Here is a 24373-nt window from a genome sequence, read left to right as displayed (position 1 = left end):
ACAGTAGGCAGACACTGCTCGTGACCTCTCCAGAGATAAGCAGTACACTGCCATGAACATTTGACTGGAAGTTAAATATATTTTGGATAGAAAGCAGCACTCCACCCTCCAATACACCAATATGACTTCACAATGCCTTCAACTTTTCTCTGTCCGTCACTTAAGACTGCTAGATGTTTTATGAATGCTATGTTCTGCAATTTTTCTTTTAATAAAAAGCAATTTTCCACACTATTAAAGACCGCATTGATAACTCAGTCTAATACAAAATTCTCTCCTCCTTATAGTTTAGCTCATCAGTAATTGGTTAAGCTAACCGATACCGAAAGCATAGAGATTAGCATCAGTTATTACAGCTTTTACGCACACACTTGTAAAACTGCAACTGAAAGAAAAATTTTGTACTAGTACCCTATAGAAGTATTGTTAAAAATTGGGAAAAAAGTTTATGACAGCAGGAACAAACCAAGTACTCACCCCATCATAGAGAGAAATGGAACTCATATGGTTCTTTGAAATGGAAATGCTGCCATGGTGGGGATCAGAAAAGAGAATGCCATCTGAGAAGAAGTACAATTTGCCTAGAATTCGAAAGAAGAAAATTCTATTAGGGATATATGAATATTTGAGCATCATGTGACAAACGAAAGGACATTGCAGAGAGGCTGGGGCTGGGCTCTGCTCCCAGAGGATCAGGGACAGGACAAGAGGGAACGGCTGGAAACTGCCCCAGGGGAGGCTCAGGCTGGGCAGGAGGAGAAAATGTTTCCCAGCAAGAGTGGTCCGAGAGTGGAAGAGGCTGCCCAGGGAGGGGGGAGTCCCCATCCCTGGGGGGGTTTCAGGGCCGTTGGGATGAGCTGTGGGGGATGTGGGGTAGGGGAGAACTTTGCAGAGTCGGGCTGAGGGTTGGACTCGGTGATCCTGAGGGGCTTTTCCAACCTGAGTGATTCTAGGATTCTGTGAAACAGCTCGATGTTCCTGCAGAATTTTGTTATATTGAACATGCCGTACATTTGAGTAAAGATTTGGGATGGTATCTAGACAACATTCAGAGCCTGGGTCTCTCTCAAGGGCAGGAATCACGACTATAATCGCATTTGACTTAATCTTATTCCCTGGAGCCCCCTTATCATAAATATTCTGTAGCTTTTTTTTTTTTTCCTTTAAAGGCAAAAATATCTCCATCATGTTGAATTGCAAACTTCCAGAAATGTAAAACTGACAAAACAAGAACTTATAAAAAAGCTTACCTCCAAAACAACTGGAAATTTAAACAACCTAACAAGTTGTTCAGATTTTCAGCAAAATATCAATATACTAACACATACCATGCAGATAGTAAAAAAAATATATATCTATATATAAAAGAACAGAGGGTTTTTTCTGCTTCCTGACCAAGACAAAGTTTAAAACAGAAAAGCCCTTTACCTGAAGACTTGCATTTTCTTTTGCACCTAGAGACAACTGTTACTGTGCTAGCAATTTCCCTGGAAGCTAACAGTCTAGTGACAGCCAAGAGAGTCATGGCGTTCATTCTATCCCTATTTTTCTTGCCATCTTACAGACACTTTGGGTCTTAACAAACCTGCACGACCAGGGAAAGCAGCTGGAAAATGAAAAACAGCAAGGCTAGATGGTATATTGGATAAAAACAAAATTCCACCGAAGCGCTTAGTAACTGACATCAGCAAAAAGGTTTTTTTAATTTCCAACAGTCATGAGAAAGCCATGAACAAATGACTGAGCAGGGGCTGCCAGCTGGACCACGCATTAAAAGTGGGATCACATCCCATACAGGGAAGCATGTGAGTCAGCAAAAGAGAAAGGGTAAATATTTTCTTAAAGGAAACAAAAAAAAATAAAAAGATAAAAAGGAAAAAAAAAACACCCTGGCATTACTCAAGAGTTCTGTTTCAAAAAATGCAAAGCCGAGCAGCAAAATAACTAAAACATACAGCCAAACTGACTGCACATCTAACCCAATCTATCAGTGCTTGGAAGAAATAATGAAGAAACCAAGACATTTTCCTCTTTGAAATGACAACTTCAAAACCATTCAGTGTTAAGGCTTCGTTTTAATAAAAAAAGAGCTTGATATGAAATCAAATCACCACAGCTAGATACACAATTTCAACAGTTACTTAAAAACCATACAGGCTCTGCTAACTCTGAACGTACCTGTTTAAGACAAGCTTCTAGTTAACACAAAAATTGCACTGGAGAGACAGCAACTGTTAAACTGGGAAACACTACAATCACAAATTCAAAGTCCAAATTCAGAGCAAGTAGAATGGAGACTGATACATCGTTATAGGTTAAAGAGTTTACGTGCAAAATATTCATTGCTGATGCTTCCAGCGCTCACAAAATCCAAGCCACGGCACAGGTATGTGCCTTCTGTTGAGTGGTTGAGGGAGAAAAACAGAAAATACCATTCTTGAAGTACATTTCTGTCAAATCTCTCAGAATATCACACTTCACAGAGAATGGGTTAATGGGGAAAGGATATCAAAGATGTTCTTTTGTAACAGAAAAGAAAGCCAAAAAGAATATTAATTAATCCAAACTAAAACGGCTTCTTTTAATGTGGAAATCAGTGAATTACATCACAAACAACTTTACATACTACTTGTATATTTTCCACGAGTGATTAATCACAGAAGAGAGTTTAATTGGCAAGACTGATTGACTCAGTTCATCCTACAAAAATCCATAACACAGCAGATGCATTAGCAGACAAACGGAAAGGTTTAACAGTTTTCTGATGTTTTTTGATGCATTTTAGTCATAAATGCATACCTTATTACGGTAAGACACAAGTGACAGAGAAGAAGATGAGTGCCTGGCAGCACCTTTTGCACCTAGTCTTGCCACACAACAGAGCAGCAACCTCGGTAGAGCCCAAATTAGAGCACAGCAAACTGTCTCGCAGTGTACATGAGCGGGAACGAGATCAAGTTCATTTTCACTTGACACCTAAGAAAATATCTCGCTCGTTGACGTGTTACATAATAGTCCTTATACCACCTACTTACAACTCTCCATCCCGAGAGTTATCAAAACATTGAACTTCACAAATCTCCCCAAAAAAGGGAAAAAGTAAATTGCTCCATTGGGGCACGCAGAGCCAGTTTTCACAAAGCCAAAAAAAAAAAAAAAAAAAAGTTAAAATTTACCATTCTCTAGTTATTTACTGAGTTAACATGTGCCCACAGCACTGTACTGCGAAATAAGTGAAATATGTTTTTCTGCATTTACCTTCTTTCTTTAAAATCTGTTCAGTTAGAGCAAAAGCAAATTCCGTGATGCGATGACTGCTGTTTAACTGCTGCCTACATCATTCTTAATCCTCAACACTAGATTGCATAACTCAAGAACAAAAGAGCTAAAGATTTTCCTCTAAAGATCCTCATCTTATTCTAAGCACTTGGATGTCAGATATTAGATATCCTCTGTTGCACAGCAGTACTGTGACAACAGTGCCTTCTCTGTACAGTGGAATATAAAAATGTTATGCCTTAAGAAGTATCTATCAGTCCGAGGCAAATGAAGGCATGTTAACGCATGGCTGTGGAGTGAGGGAAACCCCTCCCAACAGTCCTCCCAGGTGCTCTTTGTTGTTTTAATGGGATATTCACATTACTTAAGTTCTTGAAGGAAAACGAGGAGGAATGATCTAAGATTACTGCTCGTAATCTCATGTCAGAAATCAGTAATTTGACTGAATCTGAAAAGATCGAGCACCTTTCTGTAATACAGTGAGTATCCATGCTAAAATAAAGAGCATTGAAGTTCCTGAGTGAAAATGACAATGGAAAAAAACTGGAACGGCATGTCAACTCCAGGAGGAGGCTTCAGTAGGCGCAAAGAACACAAGGCTGTAAATAAATTTAGAAGCAAACCATTCCAATCCCCTCCTACATCAAAGGAAGCACATCACATCACCCAAAAGGTGCATATTTGCCTTCAGTTCTTGAGCTGGAAGCCCATTGCATCCTGTCACTACCGTAATGCCCAATCTTTCCAACCTAATGTTCATAGAGATACAGAAAAGGCAGAAGACGTATGGCACATCATCTCTTAAAGGACAGAAGCAGCTTTTGAACGTTAACTAAGGAAAAAAAGCCACCTCCCGGGTCTGCAAAGCCTCACTGTCAATATGAGTCCCGCGTGCCTCAAAAGCAAGCTTATGGCTCTGGTAGGAATCATTCTTCTAGGACCAGGAGTTTCCAGCAGAGGTTGGGGACAAAAAAAACAAAACAAAGGCATGGAGTTTAAGAAGATAGAGTTGTAAAGGCAAATGGAAAGAAAGCTTCAGGTAACAGTATAGGTAGGCTCACCAAATGTGTAAACCCCAGAAACCGTGCATCTCATGTTTAAAAACCAAACAAAAAACCCCCCAAGAAGTGGACCAAATCTATAAGCAAATGAAAAAAAAAAACAAACCACATCTCACCTTCTGTAGGCATGGCCTGTGGACTGCTAGAATAAATATACGCTCCATCGCCTCCAGTGAGTAAAGTGCCCAGAAAAGATTTGTCTTCCTAAACAGGAAAAACAAACAGTAGATCACAGACTGGATCAAGGACTGTAATCCAGGCAAGGCTATTTTCTCATGCTTTTGCTTCAAGACAATAGATTTTTTTTTTTTAACAGTATCTGTCAGAACTTTGAAGAATTTTAAACTGCATTTATACAGAAGAACTAGTGAAAGACAGCATGACAAGGGTATAAATTTTTAAAGCACTTCTCCCCCATTTTGGTTTTGCCAGCAGCTATTAAATTACAAGTTATTGTCACAACCGCAAGGCATAGCTTTTTGGTTTTAGATTGTCAATCTACTGAACTAAAAGTATATTACAGGAAAATAAATCTATTTATAATGAAGATTTCTGGTAACCACAAATTAAACCACAAATGTGAAACTCATGTGGTTTAAGATGTTCCCAGATCCCAAATTCTTTTCTTTTTCACAGTGCTTGAAGTGTTTTCCTTTAGACATTTAGCATGCTAATTAAGTTAAAAGAAAGTTGCATGTAGAGTGGCATTGAGTTTTGGGGGGTTTTTTTGAAACACATAAGCTCCATGGGTAATACATAGTGAGACTTCCATGAAATTGTAGCTTTATTAGAACTCTTTTTGCTCTTGGGTCCTGTTGTTCTTCGTAAAAGTTTGAGGCTTTCTTTATTTCACACAATGTAGGTTTTTTTGTAGGTCAAAGTTTGAAAGAGACAGGGTAGAACAAGCAAGTCTTTCATAGAAGAGGAGTAACAAACATAATAAAAGCCAGTTTTACTAGCAGTTAAGATTTTTTTGAATACTGGTTTTAGAGACTTCTATACTTTTAACAAAAACATTTAATTTTACCTTCAATATATGCTGTGCCTTTTCAGACAGTTTCACATCACTATCTTCAACCTGTAGCCAGAAACAGTTTCCATTTGTATTGTTAGTAGATAAAGCAAGTCTAACATTAAATAAAAATCATTAAAGAAGATAGAAGGCAAAAAAGAACTCAGGTATCACAGATAAAGTCCTGAGAGCAGAGTACTTCAAGGACAGCTTTGTGCCCTTCAATACTGTGTTACCATGGGACTGAAAGAGTTCCCTGAAACACGTTCAAGGGTATACTCCCCATTAATTTGTTTTATAGACTAAAATAGTATTGTATAGACACAAACTAGTGTATCCCATTCAGTCTTACTGTTTATTATCGTTAAAGTGTTTAAGAAGTATGGATTGCCAAAGGGCATAGCGTTGTCCAAATTCTTAACACTCATTAGAATTATACCTCTAACACAGAGCAGTACATCAGAGGTCTGGAAGCAGACCTTTCTTTCTGTCAGGGTGGATGTCCAACTGGTCTGAAGTGCCCCACCACAGACAGAATTTTCAAAAGTCATGCTTTGTACTTGAAAAACAGCCAGGCCTTTACACAGCTAAAAACTGAAGCAGTGAAAATTAAATAATTTAAAACTCGTGTTTTGAACGGAACCATCAGCATTTTCACTTACTAATTTTTTTCACTTCGTGTCCAAATTAAAAAAAAAAAACAAACCAGAAGAGTATTAATATATTAATATTGTTTCAATATCCAAGTTCCATACTTTTTCCTCATGCATCCATATTTTTACAAGTTTTCATGGTGAATCTGTATGTATAGGAAAAACTCAAATAAGTTTTTGTGTACTAACCAGCCAAGAAGTGTATCTTGGGATAGCTGCAGTCAGTATTATGTGGCTGGTTTCTGAATTAATGCTGCCATCTGCAGGGAAGTAAATGGAAAGCAAAGCAGTGTAATACCATCCATTATACTTCAGACTGTTCAATAAGTTACTTTTATGACTTGAAATTTCTTCAGGAAATTATTTTAAGGACTTATTAGTGTTTAAGTGAAGCTTTCACAGCAGACTAGCTCCCAGTCTTCTTGTGCTGTAGCACAGACAGAGCTGCTATACAATGCCAAAGAAACCCTGCTTTTATTCTGGTCTTAGTACATGGCTTCTTCCTTTGCTCTCCTCCCCACCAAAAGTGTTCCAACTCCCACGGTTAAAAACCCACAGCCTGTCTGGATAGACGAGTTCATAAATATTGTTCAGACAACCTCAATAACCATCTATCTTTGTCACATGTAAACAATCTGGAAAATATGCACTTCTCTAAAGTTATGGAAATTACCCCGTATCCTGTATTTTAAATGTAAGACTGTTCCAAAAACAAGCTTTCTAAAAATCATATCCTTTTTGAGTTTCGTTTCATCTCTCCCAAAGAGCAACTGAAATTAAAACATATTGTATAAAATGTGTGTTACGAAAGCGATGGAACAGAGCTGTCCGAATTTCCTCATACAATAGAAAACACTCACTAAGATTGAAGAAAATTTAGGAAGGGGACTATTACACTTGATTTTTTTTATGCCTCAGCCCTGCTGTATCACAAGGCAGTCATAAAACCCAAAGTCTTTTTAGTGAGATTAAAGTAACTTGACACTTAAGGTATTCATTACTAGCAAACTAAAACATTTAGGTCTTAATTAACCCAAAAGCTTAAAAACAGTAATAGTAATAACATCCATTGGAAGCCCTTTTGTTCTTCCATGACACCAAAGCTAACAGAACAACAACGTTGGCCTTAGAATTTAAAAGTTACCTTTTTCTTTTACTTGTATCTGTGATGTTAGAAAGGACTCTGAAAAGACAACAGATCCCAAGCATCCTCTTCCTGTGAGCAAGTCTGGAATGTCAAATACCATCATAGATGCCTACAGCAAACAGTTGGACAAAGAGAAAGCAGAAGTTGAGACATTTTAATGGAAGCAGCAAAATCTGTATGTTTTAAACCTCCTAAAACAACGCTTCTGTCTTGTGGTGGCAAGTCTGAGATTGTAACTCAATGTTTTATCCCAAATTCCACTGTCGGACTTCATGTTAAAAGTCAATCTTACCTCGCTTTCAGCAACTGAAATCTATCTCATCTCTCCCCTTACATTTGTTTTCACATAAATAAAAATCTCAGCACGCCCCACAGATAAAGCAGCCCTCTAGCTATACATTTTATTAGAAAATAGAATCAGAATACTGAAGAGCTTACTTACCGTTTTAATCAAACTCAGGCTATCCTCATTATCTAATGGAGTAATTCTAGAACAACAATTGTAATTAAAAATTTAAAGGTTAGATCATTTTGAGTGACTTCATAGCAGCCAAAAAAGCTATTTAATTTTAAAATAAACCTTTATTTGTGTAGACCATTTCAGTCAATTAGACAGCATGGGAATTAGAAAAGCACGAGCTTGTGATATCAACTAAGTTAAAAGCACAGTTTTAAAAGGAAACTCTTAATGGTCTCATGCTGTTTCTATTCACTAACAGTTAATAAAATTGGTCTGGCCAGTTCTTTTAGATTTTTTTAAAAATGTTTTTAAGATTCCACAGAATTACAGATATGAAATCATTAAAACTGTCACGTACACAGAAGCATTTAACGTATCTTGTATGAAATAATCAAAGGCAGTGTTCTCTCAGAAGTTCCAAGACAAGAGAAATAAACTTAGTAGTGTATTAGATACACTTCTTTTTATTAATTAATGTAAAGACAGTGATACAAACCTTCCATGATTATTCACAGCCTGGATTTGAAAAGCAATTCTGGAGCTGTAGAACAGAAATTGTACTGGTGAAAAACGGGGTTTATACTTCTACATGTAAAAAGGAAACAATCATAGATTTAAAGCAAAATATCTGCTCAAGTGATTTAAAAAAAACAAAAGCAGGAAAAGAAAAATGAAATAATGATGATGATTTTAAAAGTCTGAATGCATTATGAAGTCTTGGAATCTGGCAGTTATGCAAGTTCATTTGAAAATTAACATTTGACCTATTTTCTCCCCAAAGCAGCTCATGCGTTGACACAACACACCAACCAGTAAGTATTTGAAACACATACCGTAATGCAGTTTTAAGCTGTGTTAAATGAAGGGTGTCTAATGCAGACATGAGCACCTGCTCTGCTACCTCCTTTGCCTGAAAAAGGAGAAGAGAAGAAATTATCTTCTTCCATACTTACAAATCCCAGCAACTACAGCAGCACCCACGAGATAAACAAGAGACCATACACTAAACAATAACACACTGATGCACCAGGCTAAAATTTGTTCTTTCGCATATTTGATTTTCCTTACTATGAGGTTTAGGAAAATTCATGAAAGATGGAAAAACATTGGTAGATGGGTGAGATTAGATCTACTCTGAAATTTCTCTTTTTTTAAACAGAATTCAGAGCGACTGGTTGGAGGCCACGGTGTTAACTTCATTACGTTACGCAGTTGACCGAAACATTTATTTTTTTTTCATTTTGGTTTGCGTGTAATCTTACATTGCAAGCAATCCAAATCAACAATTACAGCGTGCAGAATCGGTGCTTCATTTACCTTGGATTCAGTGGAAGTTTTAGCATAGCACTCAATGCCAGCAAGCACAGCCTCTACAACAGCAGTATATATTTGCGACAACAGCGTACTGAAGAGAAATACAAACACAACATTTACTAGACAGATAGAGTTTTCTTCCTCCTCTGTTTAAAGGAGCAGTTTTTCCACTCGTAATACAACTCCCTCAGATGAAAAGGGTCCTTGGTCAAATAAGTGTAGAAATAGCTTTATATTTAACCTTTCAGTTTATAAAAATAAATTAGAGCAAGTCAGTTGCTCGAATTACAGTCTGTCTTGGGAAGAAACCACTTGGCACAAATGTATCCCTGCTCTCATCAGTCAAGGAAGAAAAAAAACAAAAAAAGTTTTATTGACTTCCACTGCAGTTGTGTTAAGGATCACATCCTAAATATCTCAACAAGAAGAGAACAGCAGCCCCATGTTCTGCCAAAGCAAAACTGGAAAACAGAGTGAACCGACTTCTGAGACTGACTTGTTCTGGAGGAAAAAAAAAGAAAAAAGATACAAAACCAAACCAAACACCACAACCTTTTGAGCACATCTACATCACAGCTTACTCCAATTCCCTTCTTAGAAGGGAACTGAAAAAATTGTACAGGAATAAAATAAGCCAGAAGCAACTTACAGCTACTGACAGCTCCAGAACTATTGTAAAAATCCACCCAACTGTGCCCAACTATGAAACATCGGCCTCTGTCTTCCTGCTCAGCTGGAACAGAAAGGTAAGCTGATTGACAAAACAGTCCTGTTTCCCCAAACTCATTCCTCTCCTTACTCCTCTGCAACTGCTAGATGTTGAGGGAGGGAAGAGGGGAGGATAGAGAAGGCTACAGCATTTAAGCTATAGGCAGAGCATTCCCGAAGGATGGGAAAAAAAAGCATCTGAAACTCCCCAATACGGCCCAACGCGGAGGAACCTCAAAGTGCACCAATGCTTGTCTTTGGACTTCATCCCCAGTAGCAGTAAGATTTTAATATCGAACCTTCTTACTACTTTTTGAGGTGTCTTTGATGTTATTTCATGTACTAACACAAGCATTTAACTTATCTTTTCAGTACACCTTCATTACAGGAAACGTGTGTAATTCTTCCTAACTCTGTAACCATTCTTATTTTCAAATTCACATATATTTGCCAAAAAAAACCCAACAAAAAACCACCTCACAGGGGGCTGTGCTTTACACTAAAATGCTATAGTTACCTTTCTACTCCTCCCATTTAAAATTTTAACACTAACAAGGCAAAACAGAAAATGGCATCTTCTTCAGAAAATAAAAATACAAAGTCTATCCCATGGATACTTGAAGTTACACAGTCAAGTTTATGCACTCCAGCCAATCTGTACTCTCAGCTGCAGTTCCGCTTCCTAAATACAGCCACATTTGAACTGAAAAGTGCTTACAAAATAGTTTTTTTCCACTTTTTATTTCATTAGAAAACACTGACAGATATAAGAACCAGTTACAGGACTCCTGCAAACTTATTCTAAAATCATGAGGTCAGGTTTGCCAGAAAAGCTAATTTTGCTGCTGTTGTTGAAACTACATTATTTGATCCAATACAGGGACACTTCCAAGAAAAATATGTTCTTATAAAAAAATACTGCCTCTATCAACTGACCCTGCTTTGCTTAGAGCTTCTCTAGCCATCTCAGTTAGAACTGTATTTAGTACAAAGTCTTTCAGAAGTAGGACAAGAAATATTTTGTATGTTTGAGCAGAACATCTATATAAGCAAAATTACTTGTCAAAGTTAACTTTACTATAAAAAAAAAAAATAATAAGAAAATCTGCTGCTCAGTCTAGTAACTTCACTTTTAGGTCTTTGAGGACCATATCACAGCTACCAAAAGTCAACAGTATTTCACATAAAAGGTCACCACTACTGGCTCCTCTGACACATCTTCAGTATCTTGCTAACATGTTGCACAGGCTTGCAAACTGCTCTGCTGCACAAGCAAGAACAGCGTCTTAAAATTATCCTAACTAGCAAGGAGGACAAAATCTCTACAGAAAGGTCTGGTTTACCAAGAGTGAGAGCAGTACCAAAGCAGATTATCTACCATGTACTTAAAAGCTTGACAGGTATCTACAACATGCAGAGAAGGGGAGATCAACGTGGATAAACAAAGTCTTATTTTGTGAAGGTCAAAATGTGCAGAAGCTTTGTAGCTTACTAACAAAACAATTCAGAAGTGAACTTTCATCTATCATTTCGCATAGTTAAATTTCTTTGCAAGTCTGAGTGCTCCCTGTTGGCATTTTCACTAAGTAGTGTAAGTCTTATGTATTGTTTAATATCATGAAACTAATCTAAGAATTACTTTTACTTCTACCTGTGGAACAGGCTCCCATTCAGTCATAGATACTTTCCCTGACAGTGTACATGAATTACGTTTTAAAGCAATTCAAATAAGCGTTAAGATAAAAAAAGTTTTATTAAAATTTAAGCAAAACGTACTAATACTTCCTCTCATACTTCGGGGTACAGCAGAATGGATGTCACACTAACAATTCCTAGTTTGCCCACTGAAACTCAATTGCTCGATGAGCAATTTGCATGAAACCCTCTCACATTCACGTTATTCTAAATAAAAATGTAGCTCTGCAAATTCAACAGCCACTGCTGACTAAAAGGGGTTTTGACCTACTGCCACAAGGTAGAAGGAGTGAGGGGTTAAGGAATAATAAAAAGTTGACAGCTTACACTTGTTCAGCTTGCTTGTGCATCTCATTGTCATTTCCTGGATTAAAAACAAAAATGTTTGTTTTAAGCACTTTCAGGAGCATTCACACAGAACTTCTTGGGCATAACATTACTGCTGCGTATCTTACATGACATTTATCTAGTATTTTATATAACTGTGGTTTGCTTGCAGATTTAATAAAGAGGAAATCACAGGTTAACTGGTATCAGTACAGCCAGTATAATCTACAGCCAAGACTAAGACCTGCGTCGGGTCAGAACAAAGACCCCTCTCCCACTGTATCCTGTGTCCCAAAGTGGCCACCCCCAGATGCCCAGGAAAAGGCACAACCAGGAACAAACATATGCTATAATTGCTTCCATTTTGCAAGACTCAAACCATCTCCTCTTCAGATATATTTCTGAGCTGAATATAGTTTCAAGGTAATATAGTAACCTTGAGGAGAATGATTTTATCCACGGACTCATGCGGCCATTGAAAATAGGTTAAGAAAATTGTTTTGAAAAAAAAAAAAACACACGTGGCTTGGTTTTGTCAGGGAATACAGCTGTTGCAGTACACTATATTGGACCCCGACCAGAGGATAAAGGATGAAAGTCAGATAATTTTCTCTATCCTTTCAAAAACCCTCAATTATTCGTTAAAAAAAAGCAAAGCAGGTTTATTTGAAAACTACCACTTTGTTTATTTGAAAACTACCACTTTGAATGACTATATTTTTGGGGACTGTTTTTCTATCAATTTGTACGGAACAGACTTAAATATTTATCTAAAACTTGCAAAGGCCTGCACACTCAGGTGCCTCTACCTTCACACTGCATTCTGATGCAAACACAAATATACCTGTCGACGTTTGAATCATCCTTTGCAAATATCTGACAGGTTTTCACACGTGAAGGCAGGATGTGTAACAGAACAATATTCTGCTATGACTTCGTGGCTACAGAAGTACACAGTATCTACCCCTCCATAGCCTAATTCTTATAAAGGAATCAAAGCCATCTTTTAAATCACTACAAGTTTTAAATAATCTAAGAGAATAACTGCCTTAAATTACTGCTTGGTATTTTTAATAAACTTACCCAGGAAAGGAATGTGAGTGGTTCCAAAAAAATAGGTCCTTGAACAAGCCAGAGGTCCCTTTGGAGACACACACTGCACTACCTAGTTGTCAGTATTAATGAGATACAAAAAGACCTTAGTAAAAAAATACAGGTGCAATAATTAACAATAAGCTAAGTTCCCCTTAAGCCTTCTAACCACTGACGTACTACAGGAAGTGTACAACACAGACTTAACTGGATTTTAAAAGAGCAACTTACGTTTTCAAAGGTATATTTCACTTTTGACTTGACCTGAATGGTTGAAAGACTTTGGAAAGGAGACGAGCTCTGACTTCCATAAGCGTTAAGCATCTGTTTTCAATTTCCTATGTCAACTGCTCTTTTCATGAAGAGGAAAGTGTGTCAGGTTCCCATAACTATGCTTGCACTTGGTCTTATTTACTATTTTCATGACACCCTATTAAAACAGTATCACCTGTACCTGTAAATAAACCACCTTTTTAAGAACAATGTCAGAATCTGAGGACAACAGATGGAGCAAGTACAGCAGAACAAAATCGTACTTGTCTTTCGAAAGATACCGAATGGGCTCAATGGGAACGATAACAAGGGAAGAAAAAACAAAATTGGAAGTGTTTTTTACAGAAATAGGGTTAGACAGAGTAGCAAACGGAGGATGAGATTTCACCGGGAGGCTAAAACAATCCTTTCTCAGGCTTTTGACACATACGCAGCGTGTCCAGAATACCCACGTCCATCCATCCCTAAGGCAACTTATGCATGAAATGTTGTCATGACAAGCTCCAACTCATTCCCTCAGTCATACTTTCACTCCACGATGACCTGTACTCCAACACATCCATCATCTCCTCAGCAGCACAGACTCTGGACTCGCACCACTGACGGACACTCCCTGAGCCCACGGGAATGGGCCAGCAGGGAGAACTACACAACGCAAGCTGCACTCTACCTCTCCTCCTCCGCTGTGAGTTACCTTCTTGATGCACCCAGCCCAGCCAGGCAGAGGATCTGAATTCCCTGGGGTCGCTTCCCCAGTTACGTCCCCTGCGCGGCGGTGCAACAAGCCATCGACCTCATCATATGTTTTAAAACTAAGCTTTTACTTGAAAATGGAAACAAGTTAATCTTACAACTTGATCTTAACATTCTTTGAACACCAGAAAGATTTTTCAGAGTTTCACGAACTGTTCAGCTGCTGAAGCATACACTGAAATTTGGATACGCGTTAAGTATCCTGTGTCTATGCACAAAGTCATTATCAAAAAAAAGGTGTCTTTCCTTTTTTTTTTTTTTTTTTTTTTTTAAGAAATGGCTAAACAATTCCGATTAAAACAAAATCTGTGTGTCGGTTAAGTACATCATATGCTACCATCGGGAAGATTTTCACTTCATGGCTAAGACAAATGTCCTCACAAAAAGCGTTTCCCTCTTCCCCACCCCACACATTTACAGCACCACAACTGTTTAAAAAATTGTCTTTTTAGAGGGGAAAACACATTTTAAGCCATTCAGCAGTCCCTGATTAAATATCCAGTATAGTTTGACTTGGAAAGAGAAAGAAAAAGGAAATTTGTTACTTAAAGTGGCTGATTGTTAAGGTAACATATGTTTTTATATGTTAAGAGAATTGGGTATTTACCTCATGGAAGGTAAGCATTTTAAGGGCACAAAAAATAATATACAAAGAAAATATAAACAGCTTCACAATATCAGATAATTTCTTAAAAGCCTTACCATATGCTTAGCAGTGCTTCCACCAAGGCCAGTGTTTCGAACAAGATGTCCTTCTGATGGAAAATTAAAGTTACCCGAGTTCAAGTTTTCCTTAGTTGAGTGGCTCCCGAAGAGAACAAAGGGCTGCCGGCTTGGGCTAAGGAGAAAAGAGGGTATCAGCACCAAAATACTTGAAACAACAACAAACAAACAACAAACGAAATCAAACCTTTCAAGTCTGATGGACCAACTATTGAATTTCTCACTAAAAGAGTAGGACAAAAAATAAAATTTACTACAGCTGCAGAAAGCTTCCCATTGAAAAGACCAAGTTCAAAAAAAACCAAACCAAACCACCAACCCAAAACTTACTTGAATTAACAAGACTATAATTTCTTTCGTATACAACAACATATCTCATGGCTGTTTCCCAAATGCTATTAGGCTTTTTTTTTTTTTCCTCTTTTTAAAAGTAAATTGCCTTGAAAAGCTGACTAGTTTAAAATTTACCGTCTTGAAAATTCCAAAATTACTGTATTGAAATTAAACAAAAACTATTTTGGTTTTAGTTCTGGCTTTGGGCCCAAGACTCAACTGGAAAGGTCAAGGGTTTTCTTTTCATTATTTAAATGCAAACAACATAGGATGCTGAAAACAATAAAGGACATTGAACTCCACTGTTTAATTCCAAATAAAGAAGCTGCAGAGACATTCAAGTAGCTAAGCAACCTTTATTTAGCTCAAAACAGCAGAAGGCTTGGTTTTGCAACACATGACAAACAACCTTCCTCTCTCAGTTAAAATTCTGCACCGAAATAAAGCAAAGCTGGCCTGTATTGCCCAGCTTATATTGGCTAAGATTTGGGGTTTTAACTGTCCTGCTTTAAATGTCCTTGTACATGTTGTGACTCACAAAATTATACTGACTTCTTCAACCTCCATGTTGTAATTGGTTTTGAGTATCATATAAATAGGACCAACATTTTCAATCATAGCTGTGCTAGGTTCATGAATAGGTTCATGAATTTGTTTAGGTATCTGACCGTAAAGAAATTAGTTATGATAGAATGCATAAAGTGGATGGTTTCAAACATATTGACACTGTATATGTAATAACTACAGCATTAAATTCCCTGAAAATTTGGCTTAGTCATCTCAGAAGAGCTTTTGCACGTTTTTTTTTAAATGTGCCAAGATGAGGTGTGATATATTGAGATGGTCCCAAAAGGGATTATAAGCATTATGGCATCAGAGGTATGGAAATAACATATTCAAGTACTAGTGACACCACAGTGTCACGGGGAATAATGAGTAATACCTGTTATCTGTTATATGGCTTGAGATCATTCCATGACTGAAGTAACTTCTGAAAGGCTGTGAAGAATTAAAAAAAAAAAAAAAAGCAAACCACCTTTTTAACAAGTAAATGAACAAAAAGGGTGATATATCCTCACTATCATTACGAGCAAATGTGACTTATCCATCTCAAACTCCTCAAAAACTACTTCCAACCTCCATAAACAAAGCCAAACACCGTTAAGTCTGAAACATGCTTGAAAAACAACAGCCACTATCAGAATGTAGCATGCTATTTTCACCCGTGCTGTATGTTACCATCAGTTACGTCTGAGATCCGACATGTGGGACCTCAGCTTGTGAGGAAGGGCACATCCTGGAGCTCCCACCAAAATGGAAGTCAATCTACCTGCAAACTGGGACCTGCTGTGCAGACATAAATCAACTAAGCTCATTTATCAGGGAAGAAACACTCAACTGAATGACACCAGGCAGTCCTAAGCCCTCATACCATGGATAGGTAAGGTGGGTGGTGAACTTAAAAAAAAAAAATAACCAATAGGTTTCTACTCCCCAAACATGAAAGGTGGGACAACATAGGGGAAAAAAAAACAACCAACCAACCAAAGAAGAACGCACAAAACCAAAAAACAATGCTGAATACTTATTACTTCTGCATGGATGACACTAGCATTTCAAAGGACTACAGAAGCAGGCATACCTCCCCTGCCTGAGATTCTGATAGTTCCAGAATGAAGGGAATTTCAGTATCAAAATTGGCAAAAAAGTTGGTCCACTGGTGTTCAAAAATCATTAAATCCTAGAAGAAAAATATTTAACGTTACTAAGGCGAGTATTATACCAGAGAAAGGAAGTCACGGATTGTACCAAATGAACCCAAATCACTTCAGAACAACAAGGATTACATTTCATGATGCAGTATATAATACAGCCTGCCCAATGAAACAAAGAAAATAAAAGATACAAACTTTCTGCTGGATTTTAGGGGATCTTTCTTGGGTGTGTGGTTTTATGTTTGTTGGGTTTTTTTCGGAGAGAGAAGATGCAGGAGAGGGAAAAGCACCAGAGCCTGGCATTATCTGCTTTTAACCTAGGCAAATATGCTGGTTTGAGGTCACTCATAACTCAGACCTCCTATTTCCCCTAAGACATCCAAAAAGAACACTTGGACAGATCTAATTTTCAGTTTTTAAATCGGTAAATGGTTCTGCAGTAATTTGTATCTGACACTAAGTAAGCTTATGGGTAGAAAATGAAGAACAGGGTGGGGAATTTGGGAAGTTCATGATAGGCAAGTGGCAGACATTTATTTATCTACATTTGTAAAAAAAAAAAAAGGTAAGTGGAAAAGGAAGTATCAGTAACACCTCACTAAAGCAGAATAAAAAAGGAAAATTACGACTTTGAAGTGACACTTGACTTAAAGTGCTGCATTCAAATTAATTAAAAAAGTCAGAGAATCAATAAAAAGAAAAGTGTGTGCCATGCTGGTAAAGCAGGAACCTTACAGAATTAGGCAATTTTAAAATTATTACTTCTAGTTACTTGCCACATACTAACTTGGAAGATGAGAGACGTCCCGACTGTAGAAAGTGGAGTATTTCAGGTATGTAACGGGCAAAACCAGAACTATAATTTCAGTAGTGCTATAAGCATTATACAGTATTTTACTTCAGCCACTTCATTAATGCAGCAATGACTGAAATTTAGGGAGTGAACATTGATGAAATCTTACCAGCCTTCCAAAATACTAATACAGACTGTAATAGGTTTAAAATGAAGCTTTACATTTAGAGGGAGAAACTATCGTTGGAGAACATTCCAGTATTAAATAAGCTTTTTATAGAAGCTAAGAACCAAAAAGTGCTTTTGTCAGTTTTTTGGAACATGCCAATATTGTACAGAACATTCTTTTAAATCCCAAGTAGATGTCAAATTAGAACTTTATGAATTCAAAGCTGTGTTAACAAAAACTTAAACAAGTATAAGCATATCCCAGCTTCAAATGCTCTTTAAGATTATCTAAATTTCATCCTGAGAAAATTCATCATTTTTTAAATCACCAGTTTCCATGCAACCAGAGTTGTATGAACACTTTTTTTTTTTTCTTCAGAAAACGTGAAGTCAATTTAACAACTTTCAGCTTTAAAACTTCAAAATAGGATAAATAAGTCTGTTTCAGGGTAGACTTACCAGGTACAAGAAAAGCCCCAAACATTTATCTCACTTCCACGGAAAGGGAAAGTAAAATATCAGGGAGTGACACTTTAGACTGATGACAACCATATGACATTTAATTTTCATTATAGCAGTTGATTAAACAACCAAACTGGTGTGAACTACCAATACTTTATTAACAAATGATACTTATTGCTGAACTTGCTACATATTAAAAGCCTACTTTGCTGCCAAGCTAGAAACTGATAAAAAATGAACCACAAAATAATATATACTAATACTCCTACATTGCCCTCTTCTCCAGCATTGAGATCACCCTGAAATGAGGAATCACTTCACACTGTATATTTGTGATTCATAAAGCATCAGGGCCACCACTGTGTGTCACTGTTACCCACTTAAAATAGTTACAAAGCAATCCTGAAAGTGTTTTTTCCTGCAAGAATGGCTGTACGTTAAAAGTGGATGTTTATTTTTCTTTTGTCCTCTCCTTGCTGAAAAAGGAGGATTAACACACACAAACTTACCAACTTTCTGTACTTTGTACATCATCCTATGACTTGAAGAATAGTCACACCATTCAGAAAAACTTTTAAGAGAATTTTAGGCAAATGAAGAAATTTAAGGAACCCAAGACAAGCTATTTTAATGTTTTGGGGACTTTGCGGTAGATTTGAGGAAAGGAAAGAGACTCTGCGAACAACAGGGCCAGCAGATTAAGTCCATAAGCACTATAAAAACGAAAATAATAATAATTTTGTTCTGCGGCTACACTAACAGACTAGTCGATTCAGAATATTTCACCTGCATTACCTCAAAGAGCAAGTCCTCCAAGGAAACGGGATCCATTTTACTGTATGTCTTCCACAAATCAACACTGACATCCATCAACTGAAAAAGATTTTAAACACACTTCTGTGAAGAACACCATGAAGAATGCCACTGATTCAGGTTTGAGCTGCACTGAAACAGACTTGCAGCATGCTGCCCAGTCTAACAGTCCTCCTTAACTCTGAAGTCAGAAGTATTTTTACACTCCTGGTTACAAAAGAATTTACTAGATGCATGTTGTTCTGGATGCTTCAGAGACTTATCTCCTCAAGTGATGGTTTAAAGTATGGACAAAGTTTTGCTTGTCTTTCAAACAAATTATTTGACAAACCTTTTCAAACTGACCTAATAGCAAAGATTCCCATCAGCTGATGTAAGTAAAAGGGAAAGATCAGTCTTCTGAGACAAGACAGACAAGAAGCAGATTCCAAAGTTACTCATCCTACTCACCAGCCCATTCCTGCTGTAAACATAATGTAAATTTAGGCTCAGCTTATTTAACTTCACAATTAGCAATAACTTTGTCCAAGTAGTAAGGTGACGGGTATGAGAACGCTATTCAAAAATATATTCTTAAGGGACACTTGTAACTGAATAACTTCTGCACTTACCGAATACTGAATGTAACCAAATAATTGCTGCATGGAGGTGGTTTCCCACCACCCACTTCTTTAGAAATGCAACACTGACTGGAATTTTCTTAAACCACTGTGTTACAGTTATTCCAGTTACTTATAGTATTTAGATATGGCAATAATGACATCACTTCCATTCACCTGTATGTACAGTAAATTCTCTGGATTACAGCATCTTGAGCAACTCTGATTTCTGTAGTAAAAAAGCAACTGCCCTTGAAATACTGAGAAAAAAAATGACTAAATTATCATCATTAGATTATCTTCAAATCTAACAGCATAGAATGAACAGAGGGAAAGTCAGTCTGAGAAGCTAAAAATACACCTAGAGCCCCCCCCCCTTTTAATAATGGTAGAAGTACTTAGATGATTTATAGATCATTTACAGCGATCCCAAATGGACTTCCTCCCATAGATTGGTTTTTCCTACCCGTCTGTGACAGACAGCAGCTGCCTAACAGATAACCATGCATAAACAGCTACGTAAAAAGTTAAGAATGCCACTTCCCACTTGAAATCCCCTTATGACTTCAAGGAGGAAGAAAGCAAGAACTCAAGCTGCAACTGGCTGAACCACCAGAGATAACACACTCTAAAAGAGATACTGAGAATTTTCATTGCTCCTATTTAAGTCTGTAGGAGCACTGTAAAGACAGTATCAACTCCCACAATGAAACAGCAGAGGCTCTGTCTTTACAAAGTCACTGCCACGCCGTGTCTCCAAGTTTTCTCAAAGCCTCTCCAAATTGATTAAACGAATTGGCAAGGGTAATTGAAGGCCAAAAAAAGCCTCCTGAATTCACAGTCAAATTTTCATTGACTGATTTCAGACACCAAGAAGGGCTATTGATACTTAGGCAGACCTCCACAAGGATGCTCATCTATTTGCACTTCGTATTTAATGGTTTTGACAGCTTCACACAACAAGATGATTACAGTACTAGTGATGGAATCAAGTAAAAAAAAAAAAAAAAGAGCATGAAGAAAGGTGTCAGCGGAGAGTACAGTGCTCAGAGAAAGCCACACTTGAACTTACATAATAGATTTTTGAGCAAGCGTGTACAATACTACATGTGACTAGACTTTAACAATGGTACTACTAATTCCTTGGGGTTTTCCAGTTGTCAGAAATCAGACAAAGAACATTCTGGCTGTAAAAACGGAGGAGTGACAAGAAAAATAGGACATCTGCATTTCTGTGGCAGAGGTCCAAGAAAATTAAATAAAAGAAGCTTAAATAAGTACATAAACACAAAGCTGTCCTCTGAAGACGCTGTTAGAGTATATTTAATAAACAGGCAAATCAAATGACACGTTACTCAGAGTGGAACAGCAAATCATTATTAAAACTTGACTGTTACCCTATTCAGCAGGCTATGATGACCCAAGATTATATTATGTTGGTGAGAAAAGTAGATGCATCTCTTGTGTCAAAACCAGTGATCTAAGAAATACAGTCACTTCTTATTTTCCCAGTTCATTTCAAGCCATTTGTCACTAACCAGTTTCTCTTGCACTGCTCTTGGAGATCTGTATCCACCTAGCAGAGTTTAAAAAAGTGTTTTCTATTATTGGTAGAAGCAGTTCTAGAAGATAAGGAAAAAAAGTTCTAAATCACAACAGGGAGCTAGGAGGGCACCAAACAATCATGGTTTATCCAGGACAGTGAGCTGTGTAGCTGTGGTGTCACCACCCTTGCACATTCAAAACTCGGCTTCACAAGACCCTCAAAAGCTTCATCCAGCTTACAAGCTCCCTTGAGTGGTGAGTCAGGACTAGATGATCTCAAAAGGTACTTACTAACTGAAGTAATTCCATGATTCAATTTCTGCTTCAGAATGAAAGTGGAAAAAAAAAAAAAAAAAAAGAGAAATGTAACTACTCACTTCATATTTCATTGTAAAGAAGCCATCACCCCCAATTCCTTCCAGTGCAAAAGCCTGCACTATTGGCCACTTTTCAACAATGAACATATCAAATATCTGTAGATGACCTGCAAAAGAAATGTTTCACAGAAACATTTTCTCACAAATACCGGCAGCTTAACTTCCTGTGAGATCTAAGAATTGTTCTGAGGTTCTAATAAAGGACCTCAACGATCCTGCCTTTGTACAATTGAAAATCTGTAATTGAAAAATGGTTTTTTGCGAAGCTTTGAGAAACTTCTTTCTCTACAGCCCGAATTTGGTCCCTTTTTTCCAGCTATCGGTCCAGTAATAGGTATTATGTCTCCTTTCATTCCAAGAGCATTAGCAAAACTGTGTCCGTTAAAATTTGAGATAATTAAAAAGGGAGTTTTGCCTACTTCAATTTCCACAAATATTTGGCCTTAAGTAAAACACTGTCAACATCAGCCCCCTATTAATCAGATTTTTAAGTCAGGGGAGAGGAAGACTAATCAGCCTGGTACTCATCAGTGAAGCTATAAGCCATCTGACTTGAAGTGTGATTATTATCCTTAAGCTACACACCTTTATCCTTTAGATACGTCCCAACAAAGAACTGCCATCCTCCCCCCGTACCCTGACCCATTAATGGTTCTGCAGGTAGTCAGAGCATATCATCCTCTCTCAAGACAAGCAACGAAGAATTAGGAATAAATGAAAAAACCTCAACAAAACAAATCTGAATTCTCTAGGTTTGAGCTTACATGGTTCAAAAAGAGAAAGCAGTTATTTTTTGTATGCTTCTCACCTACTGTAGTATGGATCAACCCCCCCCCCATGTTCATGGTACGGAGGGAGGTATGTGCACTGTGTTGCTTTTGCATTATTCACTGCTGGGGACACTGCAGAGGACACTTCGCTGAATAAAGTAAGATTACACTGTTCAGGGCTACAGATCATAACAGGAAGTCATGCAGCCCAGGTTTTTTTCAGTGCTAAAAAAGGAAACTTGCATAACGAAATGTTTATTCTTTCCTTACATAAAGAAGTATTTATCTGGAGCTCCCATCTGAACAGAGAACTTCTGTGGCAGCAGAACCCACTTCTCTGAATGCAAATTATTTCTTTGCCTCACGCTGTGAGCATTCACTCTTCAGATGAAGTCTAAGGGCTTACATTTTTCAGAAAGAAATCTCAAGTAAAAAGAGGCTAAAAGGAAACTATTGACATAATAATCCTTATTTCTTACCAAGGGCAAGGAAATCTTCATTCCCTGAAGTGCATGACTTGCATGCTGCAAAACACTTAGGCTGTAAGCACAAAACAAGCTAACCTACCTTGGCAGCTGTACGGAATACCAATGCGACTGCAATCTCGAACCATGTCTACAAAGCTGGAAATTTTGAATTCCTCTGCAGCTTCTTCATCTTCATACTGAAAGAAATCATTTAAAATAAAATCTGATTAGGCATGCCTAATTCTGTTGTTCGTTTTGCACTAAAGAGGGTATGTATTCTACTGTTTTAATTCCATAGCAAAAATATCATGTAAGCACTGAAATATTACCTACAGCTTCCAAAAGTTAAAGAACCTCTTAGTCTCTATATTTTGAAAATTCTATCATGGCAGTGATGTATTCAACCCAATGGAAATTATTTAAAAAAAAAAAAAAAAAAAAATCAAACTTCAAAACAAGGTTTTAATAAAGTTATATGAAGACATAATGATATACTTTGTTTTCAGCTTTCAGTGAAGTCTTTCAATATTATCTACTAGATTCTGGACAATTTTTAAACAATAAAAGATATTTTGAGAGTACCAACTGATGTTGGTATTCTCAAAAAACAAACAAACATGCCAGTGAGGGGGTAAAAAAAAAAAAAATAAAAAAAAAAAAAAGAGTATTACCAGCTTAACAACACTAAACCAGGAAAGCCAACTGACCAGATATGTCTCAGGTCACAGAACAAGCACTGAGAACCACCTGCTGTCTGCAGGAGAGGTGTATGTAAGAAAAGGAGAGGGGAGGAAAGAAGAGGAGACACCAGCATGCCACACTCCTGCTGTTTCGCACTAGTAGCAGACTGAAGCTGTCTGAAGACTTCAGCAGACTCGAGAAGCGGAGTGAAGAACAAATATCATACTTACGGCTCAGAAAAGCATAAAAACTAGACTGAAGAGACCAATCACGCCAAAAAAATAATCATTTTTAGAACAGAACAAAACCATTAAAAAGCTGATTTTTATCTGAAAAAGTTCAGTTTAGCAGCAAACCTGAAACCAACAGGCCTAGCCCTGCTGGGTACTTCAAGAGTCACTTGCTTTCTGGAGCAAGATCAGAAGGCAGTAGTGTTTTGACTATTTTTATTTTTTTTTTTAATGTACAGTGCTCTGAACTTGATATCAAGGCAAATTACATAATTATGAACTTTTTGTATAAAGCTCTTGTGAGCTTCAGGCTACACCCAACAAATTTATTTTAAGAACAAGTTCTTTTAAAACAAGCCTGAATTTAAGATGCAGCCCAAGTTCCTCCACGATGTGTTCTTTCTTCAATCCCAGGAAAGCAGATCAAAGTTTCAGTTCAAAGCCAAGCCCCAAACAACTGCCAGTTTCTCAAGACTGAAAACGCCGTTAGAGTAAGAACTTGGGTTTTGGCAGGGTGCTAAAGGTTTGCTCGCTCTCTGCTATTGCACGTATAAATAACAGCCCATTCCAGAAACTGTCCAGTCATGACACCCAGAAAGCTTATACAGCACGCATCAGGTTTCAGTACTTTATCTTATTTGGCCACTTTGAAAATGGGCATTCTTTAATAATACATTTTTACTTCCACTAACTAGGATATTCACTTAAATTCCTATGGTCTCGTTAACAGCAAGGAGGAAGGAAGAAAGGAAGGAGAGCCTATAGGTTTTGTCAGATTCATCAAGAGCTGCACAGACGCAGGCACAGCATTGCTTTCTTTACTTCTAAAACTCCTGAGGGTTGGTTTTTTTCTTTTTTTGGTTTCATTTTTATAAAAGCAAGCAGAAGTTATTTCTGTCGCTGAAAGAAAAAATGCTTAAAAG

The 24373-nt window shown here is 37.4% G+C and overlaps 1 protein-coding gene across 2 annotated transcripts in view; it reads right to left on the bottom strand.

Annotated features, from left to right (window-relative positions):
- Positions 1–24373, bottom strand: part of DNAAF9 (dynein axonemal assembly factor 9) — an 83852-nt gene that overhangs the window by 38282 nt on the left and 21197 nt on the right. For both annotated transcript variants that reach the window (XR_012633522.1, XM_074904261.1), the window contains exons 5-21: positions 22640–22736; positions 21303–21409; positions 18764–18841; positions 16473–16571; positions 15774–15829; positions 14477–14612; positions 12740–12821; positions 11657–11693; positions 8930–9017; positions 8446–8522; positions 8109–8153; positions 7595–7640; positions 7150–7261; positions 6195–6265; positions 5368–5418; positions 4457–4544; positions 478–581 (exon numbers count right to left, since the gene is read on the bottom strand). Coding sequence is in view for 1 of the 2 variants with exons in the window: in XM_074904261.1 (XP_074760362.1) it covers positions 478–581; positions 4457–4544; positions 5368–5418; positions 6195–6265; positions 7150–7261; positions 7595–7640; positions 8109–8153; positions 8446–8522; positions 8930–9017; positions 11657–11693; positions 12740–12821; positions 14477–14612; positions 15774–15829; positions 16473–16571; positions 18764–18841; positions 21303–21409; positions 22640–22736 (1374 nt within the window). In the remaining variant the exon portion in view is untranslated. The remainder of the gene's footprint in view (positions 1–477; positions 582–4456; positions 4545–5367; positions 5419–6194; positions 6266–7149; positions 7262–7594; positions 7641–8108; positions 8154–8445; positions 8523–8929; positions 9018–11656; positions 11694–12739; positions 12822–14476; positions 14613–15773; positions 15830–16472; positions 16572–18763; positions 18842–21302; positions 21410–22639; positions 22737–24373) is intronic.

Source organism: Athene noctua, chromosome 4 (assembly GCF_965140245.1).
Source record: "Athene noctua chromosome 4, bAthNoc1.hap1.1, whole genome shotgun sequence".
In the NCBI taxonomy this organism is placed as follows: domain Eukaryota; kingdom Metazoa; phylum Chordata; class Aves; order Strigiformes; family Strigidae; genus Athene; species Athene noctua.
This window is presented reverse-complemented; position numbering and strand designations above follow the sequence as displayed.